The sequence below is a fragment of the Salvelinus sp. IW2-2015 genome, linkage group LG26 (assembly GCF_002910315.2).
Source record: "Salvelinus sp. IW2-2015 linkage group LG26, ASM291031v2, whole genome shotgun sequence".
NCBI lineage: Eukaryota > Metazoa > Chordata > Actinopteri > Salmoniformes > Salmonidae > Salvelinus > Salvelinus sp. IW2-2015.
In genome coordinates, this window is record NC_036866.1 from 12,758,069 (window position 1) to 12,771,611 (window position 13,543).

At 44.6% G+C, this 13,543-nt stretch overlaps 1 protein-coding gene across 1 annotated transcript in view; it reads right to left on the reverse strand.

The window, feature by feature from the left end:
• The window catches only part of LOC111952550 (phosphatidylinositol 4-phosphate 5-kinase type-1 gamma-like), a 78,780-nt gene that overhangs the window by 14,164 nt on the left and 51,073 nt on the right, over positions 1–13,543 (reverse strand). The window contains exons 8-16 of the mRNA XM_023971357.2: positions 12,984–13,183; positions 12,770–12,853; positions 11,877–11,925; positions 6,411–6,495; positions 5,809–5,970; positions 5,462–5,633; positions 5,200–5,232; positions 3,274–3,387; positions 868–1,138 (exon numbers count right to left, since the gene is read on the reverse strand). Of these exons, the coding sequence (XP_023827125.1) occupies positions 868–1,138; positions 3,274–3,387; positions 5,200–5,232; positions 5,462–5,633; positions 5,809–5,970; positions 6,411–6,495; positions 11,877–11,925; positions 12,770–12,853; positions 12,984–13,183 (1,170 nt within the window). The remainder of the gene's footprint in view (positions 1–867; positions 1,139–3,273; positions 3,388–5,199; positions 5,233–5,461; positions 5,634–5,808; positions 5,971–6,410; positions 6,496–11,876; positions 11,926–12,769; positions 12,854–12,983; positions 13,184–13,543) is intronic.

The following is a 13,543-nucleotide window of genomic DNA, read 5'->3' on the forward strand; positions in this document are numbered from 1 at the left end:
GAACATTCTGAACACTCCACCACAACCCACCCCAACCCACTCTGACCACCCCAGAACATTCTGAACACTGCAATCCAACCCACACTGAACACCCCAGAACATTCTGAACACTCCACCACAACCCACCCCAACCCACTCTGAACACCCCAGAACATTCTGAACACTGCAATCCAACCCACACTGAACACCCCAGAACATTCTGAACACTCCAACCCAGTCTGAACACTCCAACCCAGTCTGAACACTTCAACCCACTGTGGTGTCTTCTGGTATAACACACGCCCATGCAGGTGTCTCACCTCACTCTCTCTCTCTGCTCCCTCTGGATTCCTACTGTCAACGCTTCTGTAGAAAGGCATGACAGCATCCAAATCTGAGACTCACACACCCTCCCATGACCCAACACTAATAACACACACTGACCATCTGCATTACGGGTGGCAATGATAAGTTACACACACATGGACAAACAATATTTAACAAATCAAAAATGGAAATGATGGCCAATGGAAATGATGGGAGCTAGCTGTGTATAGTCTAGTGTCTGCTGTTGTCTGTTTCATGTTCTGCTGTATGCCTACCGACTGACGTAGATTTAAACCTAGGAGATATTTAGCAGCTAGGATACTGTAGTATACTGTATGTTGTAACTGAGCTGTATGCCTATAGACATGGTAGCAGTTGGTATTTAGTATCCATCATAACTGTGCCTTGTGTGCCCAGGGTCCTATTCATTAGGCACTAAATGGATGAAAACAAATTGAAACAGGTTTTATTTTTTGTTACAAAAGGTTTTAAAACGTTTTCCTAAGGAATACGACCCAGGTGTGTGTGCATGTATGTTGTGCCAATGAAAGCACAACTTACAAAGTAGATGTCTGTGATTGTTACGTCATCCTCGTCGTCCTGGGAGGCTTGGCTGGTGCAGCCGGACCCTGACACCATGCTGCCCCGGCGGTCCCGCTCAGCCTCCACCACCACCACCTTGGAACTGGCAGGGGCCTCAGCAGGGGTCTCCGGGTCAGAGGTATCAGCAGCAGAGGCTTCAGCAGGGGCCTCAGGAGCATCAGGGGTCGGGGGAGAGGTGGAGGGTGGGGTAACAACAGCAGCAGAAGCCTCAGCTACCTCTGGTACCTCACTGAGAAGATAAAGGGGGGGTCAGTCACACACACACACACACACACACACACACACACACACACACACACACACACACACACACACACACACACACACACACACACACACACACACACACACACACACACACACACACACACACACACACACACACACACACACACACACACATTCTCTCTCTCCTTCTCCCTCTTCTTCTCTCTCCACTTCTTCTCTCTCTGAAACCAGCCCAGACAGGCAGAGCTGAGACTGACTGATTAGATCAATGGGAACAGAGAGGCCACTAACCAAGACTTACACTACCAGATGGCACAGTGCCACCACAATCCCTCTATTGTCCAGACCCAGATCATTAACTACTAGGAATGACTTAAGCTTATCCCAGATTGCTTTCTCAGCTTGTGTGTTTAGATAGAGAGACAGAAATGTGAAGCCTGCTCCCTGGTGGCGCAGTGGTCTAAGGCACTGCATCGCAGTGCTAGCTGTGCCACCAGAGACTCTGGGTTCGAGCCCAGGCTCTGTCGCAGCCGGCCGCGACCGGGAGGTCCATGGGGCGACGCACAATTGGCCTAGCGTCGTCCGGGTTAGGGAGGGTTTGGCCGGTAGGGATATCCTTGTCTCATTGCGCACTAGCGACTCCTGTGGTGGGCCGGGCACAGTGCACGCTGACCAGGTCGCTAGGTGTACGGTGTTTCCTCCGACACATTGGTGCGGCTGGCTTCCGGGTTGGATGCACTGTGTTAAGAAGCAGTGCGGCTTGGTTGGGTTGTGTTTCGGAGTACGCATGGCTCTCAACCTTCATCTCTCCCGAGCCCGTACGGATGAGACAAGACATTAACTACTAACAATTGGATACCACGAAATTGGGGGGGTAAAAAAAAAGACAAAAAGAAATGTGAAGCCTGGCATTCCTAAAGAGCAGTGACAGCATCTCAGACTCGGAGAAGGACCTGTTTGTTGGGAAATAAGTATTTAATGGGGGTGAGGGGCTGGTGTTGTAGTTGCCATGGGGACCTAAACTCTCTTTCTACCTCTCTCCCTCTCTTTTTTTCTCTTGCTCTCACCAAGTAGGTGAGTCTGAGGCAGCTTTGAGGAGCAGGGTCTCCAGGTGGCTAATTCCCCAGTCCCCTGTCTACCCCGTCCCCTCCACCCTTCCCCTACTACCCCACCCAGCTCCCCGAGGCCATATGTCTAACTTGTTCTCAACCCCCCCAGACCCATCTGACATAGTTCCACTGCCCAGCCACTCCATAACTTTCCCCATGCACTCCTGTCTTTCTGTTTCACTCTTTTACAGTCACTGTGGTCTCACCCTACTACCCTGCCTGTCTTGTCTGTCTCACCCTTTTCCAGTCACTGTGGTCTCACCCTACTACCCTGTTTGCCTGTCTCACCCTTTTACAGTCACTGTGGTCTCACCCTACTACCCTGTCTGCTTGTCTCACCCTTTTACAGTCACTGTGTTCTCACCCTATTACCCTGTCTGCCTGTCTCACCCGTTTACAGTCACTGTGGTCTCACCCTTTCACAGTCACTGTGGTCTCAACCTAATACCCTGTCTGTCTGTCTCACTCTACTCCACTCTCTTAACCTAATTAGATGGCTTCTCCAGAGAACATCCAGAGGCAGCGATGATCTGTACATAACAAGGGACTTAACAGCATAGCTACAGGCCACAGCCACCCCAATAACCAAATGGGACCTAGAGTGAGGTGTAAGGTGGGGACTTAATATCACAGTCAAATGGTAACATGGCTGCCCCACTTCCCAGAGCGGAGGGTTAGATAACCTAGGTGTTAGCCTGTCCCAGGTGAGACGTTTTCAGGTTAGTTTTAGTAAAAAGTGCCGTAGCAGCAGCGGCCCGGGTTCCTATTGGGGTAAGAGCAGCCCCATCAGAGGTAGGATCTGAAACACTTGACTTTATACTTGGGATTCCCAGAGTTACAGTGAGCACTGACAAGTATGTTAAGTATACCAACATGATACCCGTTGAAATGTTAATAACTCTGTAAATGCATGGCTCTGGTTTCAGTGTGTTGGATACTGGGTGTGCTGCTCAGTAGAGTTGAGCCTGCTCTCAGGGATTTGTGTAATACATCTTGATCTTTGTAGAGTAAGGTTGAGGCTGTGTACCTGATCTCTGGAGATGGCTGTGGGGCCGTGATGATGGGCTCGCTGTCATGTCTCTTCACCTCCACCTCCACCGTGATGGTCTGCTGCTCCTCCTCACGCACCTCCTCCTGGGTCCTACACACACACACACAGATGTGCAACGTAAGTACACACACGTTCAATGTATAGTACCAGTCAAAAGTTTGGACACACCTACTCATTCCAGAATTTTTCTTTATTTTTACTATTTTCTACATTGTAGAATAATAGTGAAGACATCAAAACTTTGAAATAACACATATGGAATCATGTAGTAAGCAAAAAAGTGTTAAACAAAAAAATATATATTTGAGATTCTTCAAAGTAGCCACCCTTTGTCTTCATGACAGCTTTGCACTCTCATCCCAAACCACCTCATTTGGGTTGAGGTTGGGTGATTGTGGAGGCCGGGTCATCTGATGCAGCACTCCATCACTCTCATGGTCAAATAGCTCTTACACAGCCTGGAGGGGTGTTGAATCATTGTCTTGTTGAAAAACAAATGATAGTCCCACTAAGCCCAAACCAGATGGGATGGCATATCGCTGCAGAATTCTGTGGTAGCCATGCTGGTTTAGTGTGCCTTGAAATCTAAATAAATCTCAGACAGTGTCACCAGCAAGCACCCCCACACCATCACACCTCCTCCTCCATTCTTTACTGTGGGAACCACATATGCGGAGATCATCCGTTCACGTACTCTGCGTCTCACAAAGACACGGCGGTTGGAACCCAAAATCTTACATTTGGACTCATCAGACCAAAGGACCGATTTCCACTGGTCTAATGTCCAATTGCTCGTGTTTCTTAGCCCAAGACAGCCTCTTCTTATCATTGGTGTCCTTTAGTAGTGGTTTCTTTGTAGAAATTTGACCATGAAGGCCTGATTCACGCAGTCTCCTCTGAACAGTTGATGTTGAGATGTGTCTGTTACTTGAACTCTGTGAAGCATTTATTTGGGCTGCAATGTGAGGTTCAGTTATTTGCCCATTTCTGAGGCTGGTAACTCTAATGAACTTATCCTCTGCAGCAGAGGTAACTCTGGGTCTTCCTTTCCTGTGGCGGTCTTCATGAGAGCCAGTTTCATCATAGTGCTTGATGGTTTTTGCAACTGCACTTGAAGAAACTTTCAAAGTTGACTGACCTTCATGTCTTAAAGTAATGATGGACTGTCATTTCTCTTTGCATATTTGAGCTGTTCTTGACACAATATGGACTTGGTCTTTTACCAAATAGGGCTATCTTCTGTATATCAACCTTACATTGTCACAACACAACTGATTGGCTAAAAAAGATTAAGGAAAGAAATTGCACAAATTAACTTTTAACAAGGCACACCTGTTAATTGAAATGCATTCCAGGTGACTACCTCATGAAGCTGGTTGAGAGAATGCCAAGAGTGTGCAAAGCTGTCATCAAGGCAATGGTTGGCTACTTTGAAGAATCTCAAATATAAAATATATTTTGATGTGTTTAACACTTTTTTTGGTTACTKCATGATTCCATATGTGYTATTTCATAGTTTTGATGTCTTCACTATTATTCTACAATGTAGAAAATAGTAAAAATAAAGAAAAACCCTTGAATGAGTAGGTGTGTCCAAACTTTTGACTGGTATTATAAGTACACTCACGCACACACATGTGAATAAGCACACACACGCACATGCACAAGCGTAAGCACACAATCAGGCACACACACGTAATACAACTCAGCGACAGGAAGGGTGGTCACATCCATAAAAACACAGACCAATAGAGTGACCTGACACACCCTAGCCTATTGGCCTTACTCATTGGTCAGAGCCGGAATGACTAGCGCTGTAAGAACACCCAACTACCAAGTCCTTTATGCAACGGAATAAGTTGTGCATTCAAACAGGCCATGTAGGCACAGCAGTGTTGTTACCTCCCGTCATGGCTGACAGACTGGGTGTGCCTCCTGCAGAGAGACACACAGAGCAGTTAACGTGTTGTAAATCTGGGTAGGGTACATCAATTCGGTTCTCTCGCTCTGACAGTTCAACACAACCAGGGATTGTTTTTTATCCAGTTATGAATATGGTATAGCCATTATATTATACATTTTGACTTAAGTTTTAATTCTCATTTWAAAAAATGACACCATGAATACATAGTCCATAAATAAGCCATTGTGTCCATAGCTGTACCTTCTCTCAGAGCTGTTGTTCTGGTACCTGTAGCGGGGGTTCTCTGCTCCAGCATCTGAGGGAGACCTCTCTGGGATGGACAGAGAGGTGGTGGAGGAGAGCGTGGTGGCGATGGAGGCCGTGGTCGCCTCCTCAAACGACGGAGGGGTGCAGGGTAGAAGGTCTGGTCGCCCTGAGAGAGAGAGAGAGCGAGAAGAGACAAGGGGAAAGAAGTGGGTAGAGAGAATCAGAACAAAACACCTGCATTCAGTCTCCGTCAACAGCTAGGATAAAATGATAGCGCTGTGTGAATGTGGAGTGTGTGAATTTGACGGTGGGGGGTGTTTATATAATCTAGGTCTCCCTACCCTCGTCCTCCAGCGTGGGGAAGCTGCGTGCTCCTCTCAGGTCGTAGATGTTATCGTCTCTCTCCGAGGGAAACTGGCTGGCTGACCAGGCGGCTCCAGGGCCAGTGTACTTAGGCACCGTCAGGCCCACACGACCCTTCTTAATGGGAGAAGACTTCAAGGCTGAGGAACACACAGATAAATAACATCACTTGTCCTCTTACCACCAAAGGGAACACAGTCCTATGTGTGTGTTTGAGTGTTCAATATCTTTCATATTTTCTCATAATGTTTCACCTCCCAATACAAAATACATAACAGAGGATTTGCAGTGAAAAAGTACATCCATTCAAAAGAGATCAAGTTAAATACATCAAGTTCAAAACCAAGATTCAAGCATAACACTAAGTGAATTGAGCAGGTCTTTGTTTTCCTGGAAGCCGTGTGTGTGTCAGCCTGACTGATAGTATAGTCTAGTCTGGTCTACTCACAGGAGCTCTTCTTGAACACATTGCTGCTCATGAATTTGAAGAACCTGTCTGCATAGAAACCAGGCCGATGGACTGATACGGTGTCGTCTCTTATACACATCTAGATGTGTATAAGAGACAGGGTCTACTCACAGGAGCTCTTCTTGAACACATTGCTGCTCATGAATTTGAAGAACCTGTCTGCATAGAAACCAGGCCGATGGACTGATACGGTGTCCTGGGGGGGGGGGGGTATGGGAAGATAAAGAAAGCAAATGAGAGAGAGGTAGCAAAAACAGGAGAGAGACGCAGCAAGAGAAAGAGAGAGGGAGAGAGAACAACACATTTACTTTAAATACAGTCCATCTCCATTCTTAGTTAGGATGCTGCACGCCTCACTGTATGGCCTAGTTTATTCATCCTTTCTCTCTAGAGTAGGACAGGCCAAACGACCCAGGACACACACTCTCTTCAACTCATTACACATGCACCAGTGGGCTAAGATCACATGGCTGGACAGGACACACGACACTCGGGTGTTTGGTTCAGTCTGACCCAGAAAGAGATGGTGAGAGATGACCCCCCCCCCCCCCGTATCTTCTCAGTGAGGTACCAGAGACTCCTGCTGTTGTTGCCCCACCTCTCCCCGAGCCCCTGAGGCTCCTGGGGCCCATGCTAAACCCTCTGCTGCTCAAGCCACTGGCCCGGAGTACCCTGCTTCGGCCCCGGAGGCCCCTGCCAGTCTTTAAGGTGGTGGTGGAGGCTGAGTGGGACCGCCGGGGCAGCATGGTTTCAGGGTCTGGATTCATCAGCCAAGTCTCCCAGGATGACAACAATCACAGACATATACTTTGTAAGCTGTGCGGTCATTGGCTCAACACACATGCACACACACCCGAGAGAGAGAGATGTGGTATAACCCCATCACTCAGTCATTATGCTGGTTTCCCAACACGTCACGCCAGGCTTGTTAAACCATGTCAGGGGGGAGCGAGAGAGAGCGAGTGAGAAAATAACAGTTCTACAGTGCCTTCAGAAAGTATTCACACCCCTTGACTTTTTCCACATTTTGTTGTGTTACAGACTGAATTTAAAATTGATTACATATAGATTTTTTGACACTGGCCTACACACAATACCCCATAATGTCAAAGTGGAATTATGTTTTTCAAAAATGTTTACAAATTAATMAAAAATGAAAAGCTCAAATGTCTTAAGTCAATAAGTATTCAACCCCTTTGTTATGGCAAGCCTACTTAAGTTCAGGAGTAAAACATTGCTTAATAAGTCACATAATAAGTTGCATGGACTGCATGGAATAATAGTGTTTAACATACGACAACCTCATCTCTGTACCCCACACATACAATTATCTGTAAGGTCCCTCAGTCGAGCAGTGAATTTCAAACACAGATTCAACCACAAAGATCTATGGAGGTTTTCCAATGCCTCGTAAAGAAGGGCACCAATGGTAGATGGGTAAAACAAGAAAAAACAGACATTGAATATCCCTTTGAGCATGGTGAAGTTATTCATTAATGGCTGTGATAGGAGAAAACTGAGGATGGACAAACAACATTGTAGTTACTCCACAATACTAACCTAATTGACAGAGTGAAAAGAAGGAAGCCTGTAAAGAATACAAACATTCTAAATCATGTTTGCATCAAGGCACTAAGGTAATACTGCAAAAAATGTGGCAAAGCAATTACCTTTTTGTCCTGAATATAAAGTCTTATGTTTGGGGCAAATCCAATAAAACACATTACTGAGTACCACACTCTATATTTTCAAGCATAGTGGTGGCTGATCATGTTATGGGTATGCTTGCAATCGTTAAGGACTGGGGAGTTTTTCAGGATAAAAAAACAAATGGAATGGAGGACAGGCAAAATCCTAGAGGAAAACCTGCTTTCCAAAAGACAATGGGAGATGAATTCACTTTTCAGCAGGACAATAACACAAAACACAAGACCAAATCTACACTGGAGCTGCTTACTAGGAAGTGAATGTTACGGAGTTTCCGAGTTACAGTTTTGACTTAAATCTACTTGAAAATCTATGGCAAGACCTGAAATGACCAACAACCAAATTGACAGACCTTGAAGAATATAGAAAATAACAAATGGGAAAATGTTGCACAATCCAGGTGTGGAAAGCTCTTAGAGACTTACCCAGAAAGACTCACAGCTGTAATTGCTTATAAAGGTGCTTCTACAAAGTATTGACACAGGGGTGTGAAGACTTACAATTGAAGTCGGAAGTTTACATACACTTAGGTTGGAGTGGTTGAAAAACTAGTTTTAATGACTCCACAAATTTCTTGTTAACAAACTATAGTTTTGGCAAGTCGGTTAGGACATTTGTGCATGACACAAGTAATTCTTCCAACAATTGTTTACAGACAGATTATTTCACTTATAATTCACTGTATCACAATTCCAGTGGGTCAGACGTTTACATACACTAAGTTGACTGTGCCTTTAAACAGCTTGGAAAATTCCAGAAAATGATGTCATTGCTTTAGAAGCATCTGATAGGCTAATTGACATCATTTGAGTCAATTGGAGGTGTACCTGTGGATGCATTTCAAGGCCTACCTTAAAACTTAGTGCCTCTTTGCTTGACATCATGGGAAAATCAAAAGAAATCAGCCAACACCTCAGAAAAAAAATTGTAGACCTTCACAGTTTGGTTCATCCTTGGGAGCAATTTCCAAACGCCTGAAGGTCCCACGTTCATCTGTACAAACAATAGTACGCAAGTATAAACACCATGGGACCACGCAGCCGTCATACCGCTCAGGAAGGAGACGCGTTCTGTCTCCTAGAGATGAACGTGCTTTGGTGCGAAAAGTGCAAATCAATCCCAGAACAACAGCAAAAGACCTTGTGAAGATGCTGGAGGAAACGGGTACAAAAGTATCTATATCCACAGTAAAACGAGTCCTATATCGACATAACCTGAAAGGTCGCTCAGCAAGGAAGAAGCCACTGCTCCAAAACCACCATAAAAAAAAGCCAGACTACGGTTTGCAAATGCACATGGGGACAAAGATCGTACTTTTTGGAGAAATGTCCTCTGGTCTGATGAAACAAAAATAAAACTGTTTGGCCATAATGACCATCGTTATGTTTGGAGGAAAAAGGGGGAGGCTTGCAAGCCGAAGACCACCATCCYAACCGTGAAGCACGGGGGTGGCAGCATCATGTTGTGGGGGTTCTTTGCTACAGGAGGGACTGGTGCACTTCACAAAATAGATGGYATCATGAGGSAGGAAAATTATGTGGATATATTGAAACAACATCTCCAGACATCAGTCAGGAAGTTAWAGCTTGGTCGCAAATGGGTCTTCCAAATGGACAATGACCCCAAGCATACTTACAAAGTTGTGGCACAATGGCTTAAGGACAACAAAGTCAAGGTATTGGAGTGGCCATCACAAAGCCCTGACCTCAATCCCATAGAAAATTTGTGGGCAGAACTGAAAAAGTGTGTGCGAGCAAGGAGGCCTTCAAACCTGACTCAGTTACACCAGCTCTGTCAGGAGGAATGTGCCAAAATTCACCCAACTTATTTTGGGAAACTTGTGGAAGGCTACCTGAAACGTTTGACCCAAGTTAAACAATTTAAAGGCAATGCTACCAAATACTAATTGAATGTATGTAAACTTCGGACCAACTGGGAATGTGATGAAAGAAATAAAAGCTTAAATAAATCATTCTCTCTACTATTATTCTGACATTTCACATTCTTAAAATAAAGAAGTGATCCTAACTGACCTAATACAGAGAATTTTTACTTGGATTAAATGTCAGGAATTGTGAAAAACTGAGTTTAAATGTATTTGGATAAGGTGTAAGTAAACCTCCGACTTCAACTGTCAGTAAATTCGATATTTCTATTTTTGATTGTCAATACATTTATAAATATTTCTAAAAACATGTTTTCACTTTGTCATTATGGGGTATTGTGTGTAGACCAAACATCAATTTTGGGGGGAATAAGTAAACAACACACACACACACACACACACACACACACACACACACACAGCTACCCTGCTTCTCCACAGTAGCCAACCTGTCTGTATAGCTGTGACTTCATCAATAAATGCATGAGGGGAAAGAATGGCAGTAACCTCAAGGTCAGAGTATAGAGTACTCAGAACCCAGACAGAGAGAGGGGGGGGAAACAGACGGTGGCTTGCTGTTCAATCATTAAAACCGCACAACTGGTCAAATCTCCAATAGTCTGCACACCTGTGTCTGAGGAACTGGAGTAAAGCTGTCTGTCAAACAGGACTAGGAGCTCAGGTGCATCCTGTGTCTATTGATCATCCTTGAGATGTATCTACAACTTGATTGGAGTCCACCTGTGGTAAATTCAATTGATTGGACATGATTTTGAAAGGCACACACCTGTCTACATAAGGACCCACAGTTGACAGTGCATGTCAGAGCAAAAACCAAGCCATGAGGTCRAAGAAATTGAACTCAGACAGGATTGTGTTGAGGCGCAGATCTGGGGAAGGGTAACAAAAAATGTCTTCAGCATTGAAGGTCCCCAGTGGCCGCCATCATTCTTAAATGGAAGAAGTTTGGAACCACCAAGACTCTTCCTAGAGCTGGTCGTACGGCCAAACTGAGCAATCGGTGGAGAAGGGCCTTGGTCGGGCAGGTGACAAGGAACTCAATGGTCACTCTGACAGAGCTCTAGAGTTCCTCTGTGGAGATGGGAGAACCTTCCAGAAGGACAGCCATCTCTGCAGCACTCCACCAATCAGAAGGAAGCTACTCCTCAGTAAAAGGCYTGCTTTGAGTTTTCCAAATATGAAACCAAGATTGAACTCTTCGGCATGAATGCCAAGCATTACGTCTGGAGGAAACCTGGCACCATCTCTACGGTGAAGCATGGTGATGGCAGCATCATACTGTGGGGATGTTTTTCAGCTGCATGGACTGGAAGACTAGTCAGGATCGAGGCAAAGATGAACGGAGCAAAGTACAGAGAGATCCTTGATGAAAACCTGCTCCAGAGCACTCAGGTCCTCAGACTGGGGCGAAGGTTCACCTTCCAACAGGACAATGACCCTAAGCACACAGCCAAGACAACACAGGAGTGGACTCGGGACAAGTCTCTGACGCTCCCCATCCAACCTGACAGAGCTTGAGAGAATCTGCAGAGAAGAATGGGAGAAACTTCCCAAATATACGTGTGCCAAGCTTGTAGCGTCATACCCAAGAAGACTCAATGCTTTAATCGCTGCCAAAAGTGCTTCAACAAAGTACTGAGTAAATTGTCTGAATACTTATGAATGTAATATCAGTTTTAGATTTTTTAATAAATTCACAAACATTTCTAAAAACCTGTTTATGCTTTGTCATTATGAGGTATTGTTTGTAAATTGATGAGGGGAAAAAAACGATTGAATACATTTTAGAATAAGGCTTCAATGTAACAAAACGTGGAAAAGGTCAAGGGGTGTGAATACGTTCCGAAGGCACTGTATATTGTTAATGACTGTGTTCATAAAGAGCTCAGATATGATTACATAGCCCAGACTGACTGTACTAGGAAATACAAATAAAGAAGGCTCATTATGAAGGTTAAACTCACCCCATCGTGAACCAAAGCCTTCCACGTGTGCTCCAGTTTCTTTATTAACCTGGAGCCGGAAAGAGAAACAACACTTAAAACATTTGGTATTAAAAATGGATTAACCCGTTAGAGTCTAAGCCCTGTCTAAGTCGGAGTAGGGGTGGGGGTACTACTAAGCTATATGGAATTGTTTTAAGAAGGTCATACCAAGGATACTTTTGCTATTTGATTTTGAATGTTTAGACACTTTGAAGTATCCCCAAAAATATACAAAAATGATTTGATGAAAATGTTTATTTGGCCTTACTGCTATTAGCCCATACAAACGCATTGAATAACAGATTCAGCACATGGAACAACAGATAGTCCCCCACAAAACATCTAAAGGACATGTGTTCTGAAGTGTCTGTCCTTTATCTGAGAGATAGAAGAAACATTTGTTATTTTTTGGGACATGTATTGAACCCCTTATTTTTGTCACTAAATAGTCTCCATATATACTTCCATACATTTTTTAGATTTTTCGATGTTTGTATTATGCTAATTAGATTTTCACAGGGGCGCAGACATCGACCTTAGGGGGTTAAGGTCACAGCGACAAATATAAACAGCGTCAACCAGCCACGCTACAGGCTGTTGTTTTATACGCTGATGGAGGCTGAATATTTTATCATCTTATGATGCTGGCGGGCTGATTCTACAAGACAGATAGTGACTGAATGAGTTATAATATAGTTACCTGGGTCACATTTATTAGGCAACAAAGATAAAAAATATATACTGCTACAGATAGGTACTATCTGAACTTGTCCAATAAGAAACGTTAGTTTTCGTTTCCGTTCCAAAACGTTTTGCTACAGTGTGACCTAATGAACACGATTCTGTATGATTTATATGATATTTGTGATTACCTGTAGGATTGCAGGATGTCGATGATTCCGATGTAGAGGAGTAGACGCTCTCCTTTCCCGTTGACTGCTGGGATGCCGCCCATCCTACAGACAAACATGAAGAGATAGTGAGATACAAAGAGTGGCACTGACAAACAGAGAGGGTAGAGAGAGCTACAAGGAGACCGCTAGCAACACTCAAACACCCCAGCCGGTCACACGTCAGTCACTCAACGTGTCGTCGGTGTCGATAGACTCTCCGCAGGCGGCCCCTCCCTGGATGGACTCCATGGCGGTGGAGTAGAGGGCCTTCTGGGCCACGGGCCTCTTCTGATCCTTCTCTCCTCCCTCCATCTGCTGCTCCCGCTCTGACTSGTCGATGTTATGGACCCCCAGCAGCAAGCTGTAGTCCATGATCTTAAAGCTCTCCAGCACCTGGAAATATACACAGATATATAGGTTTCAGTTATAGGACTGAGCCAGGCCTATCAGCCCTATGATTGGTCCACACGTCAATGGGGTCCTTCTCAATTACCTTTTCTATTACAAATGGGGGTATAAAAGTTAACCTGTACTGCAGCGTAGTATAAAACATTTGCTTCACAGTGGATGTAACTGCACAGTCAGGGGCATATTTCAGAAAGGTATTTAATTAATAACTTGCTGCTCGACGTCAAAGGAATTGACAATATTAATAATATACCTTGCTGCAGCAAGTAACTTTTTAGTGCCCTCAACTGTAGATGCTAAGTTTAAAATTATGTCAATGTGTAATTTAAACCCTGATAGCAATGG